General features: G+C 52.9%; 1 protein-coding gene across 3 annotated transcripts; it reads right to left on the reverse strand.

Annotated features, from left to right (window-relative positions):
- Positions 1-730: 730 nt before the first annotated feature.
- Positions 731-7876, reverse strand: ATP1B4 (ATPase Na+/K+ transporting family member beta 4). 3 transcript variants are annotated; one of them, XM_010715453.4, is made up of 9 exons: positions 7798-7876; positions 7595-7647; positions 6051-6213; positions 4692-4820; positions 4158-4262; positions 3600-3796; positions 2940-2996; positions 2469-2564; positions 731-1913 (listed from the first exon to the last, which is right to left on the reverse strand). In XM_010715453.4, the coding sequence occupies exons 2-9, from the start codon at positions 7637-7639 to the stop codon at positions 1752-1754; spliced, it is 954 nt and encodes a 317-aa protein (XP_010713755.1). In that variant the 5' UTR covers positions 7640-7647; positions 7798-7876; the 3' UTR covers positions 731-1751. The 3 variants fall into 3 exon arrangements, with proteins under 3 accessions (XP_010713755.1, XP_010713753.1, XP_010713754.1); XM_010715451.4 differs by having other exon boundaries at positions 7775-7864; XM_010715452.4 differs by having other exon boundaries at positions 7758-7848.
- Between the last annotated feature and the right edge of the window lie 77 nt (positions 7877-7953).

The raw sequence follows: 7953 nt of genomic DNA on the forward strand, positions 1-7953 counted from the left end.
AGCTGCGGCTCTGTGCTTGGGTTGTAGACCAAACTGTCTCACACCACTTCAGCATCGCTTGCTGCATTATTTTGCTAAAATATGGCAATTTCCTGGATGTACAAGCATTTTATATATATTTATGTGCATAGAAAGGACTAATCTGGACTTCAATAGAGGTCAGAAACTGAGCCAGCACTTTAAGGTTGTAGCATGCAGAATGATGTATACAATTCTCCAGATTTGGAATGAACCTGCTGAGTGCAGAACGTGTATGGAAAGCAAGCTGAACCCTGATGGTGGTGCAGTTCTGCTTTAGCATAGGCAGATGTGCGTTTCCCAGGGCTTCTCAGCAGTCCTGTGGGTTGGCATGAAGCAATGGGGGATGTTTCCCTTCGAGATCCAACAAAAGGAAGAGTGCTTTAACAGACCTACAGCGATTGTGATACCTGTGGCCGTAACTTATTTCTGATGCCAAAAGCAGTGCCACTGCAGTGTCTGTCAGCAGAAGCTATTCTTTGGTTAATATTTTTGATGGTTTTTAAGAAACAGCTGTTGCTGAATGGTCGGCTGTGATACCATAGCGTGAGACTTCTCTGCGCTGAGCTTCCAAGCTCTGGGGTTCTGGGAGCTTACTGGAGCTCAGGATTCACTGCTCGCAGTACTTGCAGCTGTGAAGGTTGGTCCCCTGTGAGCAGTGAAGAGGCTGAAGCCACAAATCCCACTCGGGTTTTAAGAATGATACACAGAGTTAATTAGACAGTAGTCACTTTATTTTTAATAAATACAAAAAAGGGCTTCTTAGAGACTTATATAGATCAGCAGTGATGGCAGAGTAAGTATCTGGACGAGGATGTAGGGCAAACATACCACAATGCTCTCGTTCAGTCAGTAGTTTTACTAAGTGTGCTCTCCTAAGTGCATGGTCCTACCGTGTCCTGTCCTGATTGTAACTGAGAGGAGAAATACGCCCTCTGTATGTTAAATATGAAGGCGACTATAATAAAAGATCTCATTTTCCAAATAATCAAAACTAAAGTGAGTCCGAGTGCCTGTAGAAACAAAGTGTTTGCCTAGATGCTGAAATCACCGCTGTGCCTTGCTGTCCTAGGGAACAAAGATAGCAATTAACGTGATCATCGTTAACACGGAGGAAGCCTTGTTAAGGCCTCTCAGGGCTGGCAGAGCTGCACTGTTGGCCCAGGAGTTGGGGATGGGGCCAAGCAGCCTTGGCTGCAGCACCCTGTATGGGCCGGGTGGGCAGAGCTGCAGGCAGGGTGCTGCTGCTGCCAGCAGTCCCAGTGGCACATTGAGGTTTGCCGTTATATCTTCTTAACTGTCATTGCAAGCATCATCCAGAACGTTTGCTGTTTGGTATTTGAACAGGAATAGTACTGATAAACCACCATCTCGTTAGCTGTTGCCTGAGAAGTGCACCTAAAACTATTGTAAAGATTAAAACAGAGGTCACATGTAAAAGATCTTATGGAAACAGTGTTCAGGTACCAGAGTTCTTCTAATAAAAACTGAAATGCTTTTGCAAATTCTCTGCCCAAGGTGTAACTTTTAATATTTACTAATTGTGATTTATCAGATGCTGAAAGATGCGGTTGCATCTCATTTGTTTCCTAACTATAAAAAAAAAATAAGTTAAAAATTTCCATGTCTGTTTTCCTAGTGGGAGAAAAAAGAAAAAAAAAAAAAAAACTGTCTTTATGTTTTAAAAGGGAAAAGCCTCTGACTGACTTAACCTCACGCCTTGTGTTTACTGACTACTTTCCGATGCTGAGTGTGAAGATGATCCGGCCCAGGAAGCGGTCGCTGTTAACGTCATTGATGATCCCTTTCCCATTCAGCTTGCACTGAATGTGGACCAAACTATTCCTCTTCACGTCTGTGAAGTGCATGGCCACCAGGGGGGACGTGTAGTTGACCTGAAAAAGAGAAAGACACGTTCAGTTCAGAGCAGAAAAGCAGACAAGGCTCCGTTGTGTTTGGTGAATACCTTGAGTGCTTCACCGTTGTGGGGCAGCTCAGTGCTTTTTCCTATGCCCATCATCACTCCAAGCACCAAAGCAAAACCCCTGGCAGTGCAGGCTGTCACCGTCAGGAACAGCTGCTGCTGTTCAACTGCCCTGTGCCAGCTGCCCGCCTTGCAGGGGTTTTGGCACTTCTGCCACTGAAGGTTCTGGGGGACTTTCCCTCCATGCCACCCCAGCACACCCTGCCCCAGCACCCTGCTGTTGGGAGCTCTGGGGCCCTAACAAAGCCTGTTTTGGTGCTGCGGGAGCTGAACGTGACCATCCCTGCTGCTGGAAGGGGGAAGGAGTGTCCTTTGAGGGTTTGTCAGGGACGGAAATAGAGTGCTGTAATCCCAGTGTCTGCAGCCTCCCTCCTGCACCTGCCCAAAATAGCCAGAAACACACCTCTGTACCCACACCTTTCCCAGGAGAGATAACAGTTGCTGGGGCATCTGTGTCCTTACTTACGTGCGTGAGCTTGCCGTAGTAGGGGTAATACATGAGGTCAAATGTGCCGTTTCCAGGGTAGAAATCCACTGACCTCAGATCGCTCTCATTGCCTTTCTGGGGTTGAAACAAAACAAAGGCACAGTGTGTGGAACACAGAATGCACTCCCCTTGCAGGGAGGTGAAGGAACTTTAGTCCCTGTCTCCTGCAGTTCCCCATCCCTGCTGTAGCAAGCCAGAGAAACCTGTGCCAGGAGGGCACAGGCAAAGGTTGCAGTGTGCCATGCTGCTTGCTGCTCTCTGTCTGGCTATTTCACTGTTGCAACAAGAGTATGGACCAGATGCACTGTGTGGGAGCTGCTCCTTCCCCCTGTGCTACTTGCAGAGCACTCTCGGGGTGGGGGCTGTAGAGGGATGCAGCTGTTCCTAATTCCTGACTGTGGGATAATGGGAGGGGGTCTGAGGGGCATGAGGGCACGGGCACAGCAGTACCTGCACTTTGCAGTCCACGTTCACAGGGACCCCTGCACCAGGGCGGTAGCCTATGATCTGCAGAAACAAAAGACATCCACAGCTGTATGTAGTACAGTGCCACGTGTGCATTGCCTTCCTTCCGAGGGCTCTTGCTGGCCACAATGCTCAGGAGGAGCGCAGTGTCTCACAGCCCTGCACTGTGCCACTTGCCCGTGCCTGAGCACTGGGTGGGCGCCTGGCTGGAGGGGCAGAGCAGTGTGTTGGGAGCATCCCTGCTGGGACACAGCCACCTCCCTGTGTGCAGCTTGCTCCCCTTTGTGTTCGTTTTGCCAACAGTACACACTGAGCTGTCCTGGCATTAGAAAATTGCAAATGAATTTGGTTCTATAAAAATACCCATTATAAAGAGACATCTTGGGGCGCAGCATTAAAGCTTGGTTCCTCCCTGAGAGGAGTGTGGCACACATCCTGAGAGCTCCCAGCCCTTCATCAAATCAAACCCACCCAGTTTTGTAGTGCTTCTTTGTAATACTTTCTGGCTGGTACAAGCAGGTTTGGATTTCTCAGTCCCCTTTCCGTGGACCTGGGAAGAGGCTGAGTTTTGGGCTCTGCGCTGTTTTTAGCCTGTCCGCTGGGGTACACTGAAGGGAGGAACAAGGACAACCAGAATTTCTGTACCCGGTTCATCTTCAGCAGGATGCAGGGCTGGCCCTTAGAGAAGCCAAACGTCGGATCCTCGATCCCCGAGCAGTTCTGCAGCAGTGAGCGCTTGAACTGGCAGGCCTTCTTCTCCTCACTGTCGTTGCCCCCTTGGATGAAGTACTGTCCTGAGACGCACTCGATGTTCTTCTCCTCTTGAACTTTGTCATCGTAAGCTGATGGGGAGCAAGAGACTCATTAATGCTCCTCAAGACCTGCTCAGATCCATGTTCTGAGGGTATCCAGATGCCAAGGATTACACCCAGGAACAGGCATGGAATAGGATGGTTTCCCTGCTGCAGCTCCCAAGGCTCCCAAAGCCTCCTTTCCAGCAGGAGCTGTGAGACACCCACAGCTGATCTCCCTGTGAGGATCCCCCTGTGCAGAGCTGCTGTTACCTTGCCCAACCCCAGAGCTGGGCTCATCACCGCCCCATCCCCATGTTAGCTCAGCCCTTGCCCCACGCTGCATCCTGTGTGCTATGCCACACAGCCCTGCATTGCACGAAGCTTGCCCGCACTGCAGCCCCCTGCCCACCTGCTAGGAACTGGTGCATGCTGTCCACATACGGCTGCCACGTGCTGGGCTTGGAGACGTTGAAGGCAATAGTAAAGCCGTTCAGGTATGGTCTGATCATTACTCCTGGGAGTGAGACAGGTGCTGTTAGAGTGGGACAATGCCGGCCATGGGTCTGGGGCAGCAGTGCAGGGCCAGGCGCACTGTGGTTAGGTCAGGGCCGAGCTCCCAGACAGCCATCCTCCTCCTCCACCACCACTCACAGCACAGGGCAGCCAAGGGCCCCCTACGCTCCCAGCCAGAGCAAGGCTAGGTCTTGCGTGCTTGCCACCAACATGAGAACCCAGGGAAAATGCTGCTTCCGCCATGGGGAAAGGAGGTTTAGAACATTATCTCATATCCACTCCTTCAAATAATATTACATAAAGCTACTCTTGATTGGTGCTTTGAAGATCTGAGGTATAAATTGACAGCAAATGAAATACTGTTTATTTCTGCCTCCCCAGCCCTTCCATTACACTTGCCCCATGTGGCAGCGGGGCACTGGGGCTGTACCTGGTGGAGACACACGGTCCCGGTAGGTGGGTGTGTAGGGACTCAGGGTGAGCAGCATCACGTACATGCAGAAGGCAAACATCCCCGCCAGGCACGTGTAGAAGATGAAGTAGAACAGTAAGATCAGGCCTGTGGAGCAGAGGGCACACAGCTGTCAGTGCAACCAGAGCACTGCCTGTAGGGATACACAGCTGCTCCAGAGCACCAAGCCCATGGCAGGGAGCTGTCAGCCCATTCACCCCGACCCTGGGATTTTGGGTTGCTAAATGGACACAGTGCTACCTAGGTCCTGGGTATGGGACAGCTGCCGTCCATTTTGTGGCACAGCCCTTCCAGAGCTGAGTCGGGCAGAGAGGTGCTCCCACCACAACTCGGGCTGCCTCAGCCCTGACGTCCACAATCCAGGGTTTGTTTTCCTCTGGGCCAGGCTGACGGCCGAGGATGTCTCATGAGGCCGCAGCCTATGAATAACACCCCCCAGCTTTGAGCGAAGCAAAGCCTAACCCAAACATTTCCCAGGAGAAACGTGACAGCGACACAGGAGGAGCCCTGGGAACGCAGCTGTGTGCAAACACGGGGCTGGGAACCGCTACAGGCCTGCGTCCTGCTGCGGGCTGCGCCAGGTGGATGGGGCTGCTACCGGGGCATCGAGCTCTGATGGCCGGGACGTGGCACCTTAGGCTGGTCAACATCCACCTCATCACCTGACAGCAGAGTGTGAAGTACAGCTGTGTTCTCTGTTAAATCTAATGCTCTCAGTGATCTCCCAGGCCCTTCAGGGCTGTGTATGTGTGCGAGCCCAGCCAAGGAGCACCGGGAGACATACCAGCAGTTCACTGTGCCTTCCCCATGTCTGTAATGCAGCACATCTCCTGGGGCCGCATCCTGCCCCTACACAATGCTCTGCTGCGGGCACCGTGCAGTGCCTGAGTAACAGAAAGGGGACGGGGATGAGGATGGGGACAGGGATGGGGATGGGAAGGGAAGAGGGATGGGCCTTTGGGCATCTTGCCAGGTGAGGGGTTATTCCCCACTTGCAGTGGCAGGAGCCAGGTGATGGCTGCAGCAGGGCCGGGTCCTGTGCTCCCTTGGACTCCTCACACGAAAGACACACTCTGGGAAGCCTGAAGTCTTTCCATTATACATTCTGGATGAACACTGGTATCCCGTCCAAGGGTGATTTTCTGCTCGTTCTCACACCCCCCACTCACTGGCTTTATTGTTCCCATCAAATGTGCAGCCCTAGCAGTTCGAACGGAGCAGTGATCAGAGCTAGAAAGGACATTCCCAGGCAAGTGCATCCACTGTGAAGTAGAAAATGCAATGACTACTGAAAATGGGGCTCAAACAAGGACCTACCCCAACTCTTGGCTGTTCTCCCCATGCAGGTTCTGTCCTCTGGGTTCCACAGGAAAGTCTTCATCTCCCCAGCCAGGTCTGCCCATGTTTTGTTCCCCATCTCTGCCTTGGTCTCTGCCTCTCCTCTGTCGGGATCCTGCACTTTCTCTTCATGCTTATTTTCCTGGAAGAGTTACAGAGCACAGCCCCCACAGGCAGCCTGAGCATCTCATTGGCCAAAAATAAATGCAAAAGCACTTAATAGCTGGAAATGTTTCAAATTTCCATTTTCCCATCATCACTCTTGAGTAATGGAGAGGCAGTTTTGGGCTGTTCTGACAGGCTCACCGAGATCCCAGTGTTCATTTTCCCATGGCACAACATCACCCCACGTGCCACCCTCCTGTCCCCACATGTACAGAGCTTTGTCTTTTTGACATAACCACAGGACAGCCTGCAAGCGAGGAGAGCTGGGGCTGTTCCCACATGTCGACACAATCTCTTATCGCAAGCCCATGTTTTCCATGTTACTGCAGAAGACACCAGGCGGCATTGTTTAAGAGACCATCCACTTTATTTCTCTTGGCAGGGTGCAGACACTGCTTGCAGCTCAGGGCTCGATGTGACCCCGGGGCACTGTTTGGGCGGTGGGGTGCGTTTCTTCCCAAAACCGTCCAGCCTCGGGTGAGCGGTCTTTGTTTCAAGGTTGGATGCTGGATTAGGACACCAGATGGAAGGCACACAAAACAGAACCTGGATGTAGTCTGTCATCTGCCCATGCAGTAGCACAGGGCTCAGTGCTGCTGGCTGGCTCTGGCCATGCCCATTTCCATAAGCTTGCTGTGAGTGCGGCCCTGCAGCAGCTGCACTAGCACTGGCACTGTGTTTGTGCTCAGGGCCATGGAAACCCGCTGGCCGTGGGCACCTGTTGGCCCAGCAATGTATTTATACCCTGCTGGTTGTCTGAGGACACAGCCAACGGCTCAGCAGAAACTCTGGCTCAGAAATGCCTCTGAGTGGAGGGGACTGAACTCTGCTCATATATACAGTGCAAAGTAGTGAAAAACAGGGAGAGACATTGGTGTGCTCTGCAGGCAGCTGCCAGGACACCTGCAGGGACAAGTGATGAAGAGGAGGAGAAGGAGGAGGAGGAGGAGAAGGAAAGAAGTGTTCTCCCTTCTCCCACTCTCCTCATTGTTAAATGAAAGAGTTATGGCATGGGGAACACAGGGCTCAGTGCTGCAGATCCAGCACCTAGTGAAGGTCCCTTCCTAATAGCTTGGCAGAGCAGAGGGGGCCGGGGCAGCTGGCCAGGCCATCCCTGCTGCAGGGTGCTGAGGGTGGGCAGCATGCAGGGTCTGATGGGCCACAGCCACAAGGAGCTGCGCAGAGCCGTTATGGGTGAAATCAGCTCTGTGCTGCAGCCCCACCAGCCTCACAGCCTCTCCCCCCTGCCCAGAGCACAGTGCTGGTGCTCTGCAGAAGCACTGAGCAGAATTTCCAAAAGCAGAACTGCCCCTTTCCCCACCGTGAAATGAGCTGCAGCTGCAGCCCCCAACACTCACCGGCCCCTGGCGGGTGCCTCCCTCAGAGGCAGCAGTCATCTCCATCCCCGGCTCTGAAACGCAGACAAATGCAACTGTTAGCACTGCAGGAGCGCAGGGCTGAGCCCAGCAGCTTCGTGCCCACCATGGGGCCCCCACTCCCCTCGGCAGCCCCCAGCCCCACCACTGGCTCCAGCTGACCCATGAGGCCAGGAGACCCCCACCCGCTGCAGCCGGCAAACTGCACTGCTTTGGCTCGCTCGCCCAGAAGACTTTGGTGCTCAGCAGCAGATCAAAAAATAACTTGCTTTCATAAGAGGAGTGAGCTCAACGCAACAGGATCCCACCCTAAGTGCAAGGCCTTGCCACCTGGTGCCCTT

This window comes from Meleagris gallopavo, chromosome 9 (genome assembly GCF_905368555.1).
Source record: "Meleagris gallopavo chromosome 9, MGAL_WU_HG_1.1, whole genome shotgun sequence".
In the NCBI taxonomy this organism is placed as follows: domain Eukaryota; kingdom Metazoa; phylum Chordata; class Aves; order Galliformes; family Phasianidae; genus Meleagris; species Meleagris gallopavo.

Coding starts and splice junctions, on each gene's coding strand:
- ATP1B4 (XM_010715451.4), bottom strand. Junction 2,565..2,939: donor ACGTGGACTGCAAAGTGCAG/GTACTGCTGTGC, acceptor TTTCAACCCCAG/AAAGGCAATGAGAGCGATCT. Junction 1,914..2,468: donor ACTACGGCAAGCTCACGCAC/GTAAGTAAGGAC, acceptor TCTCTTTTTCAG/GTCAACTACACGTCCCCCCT.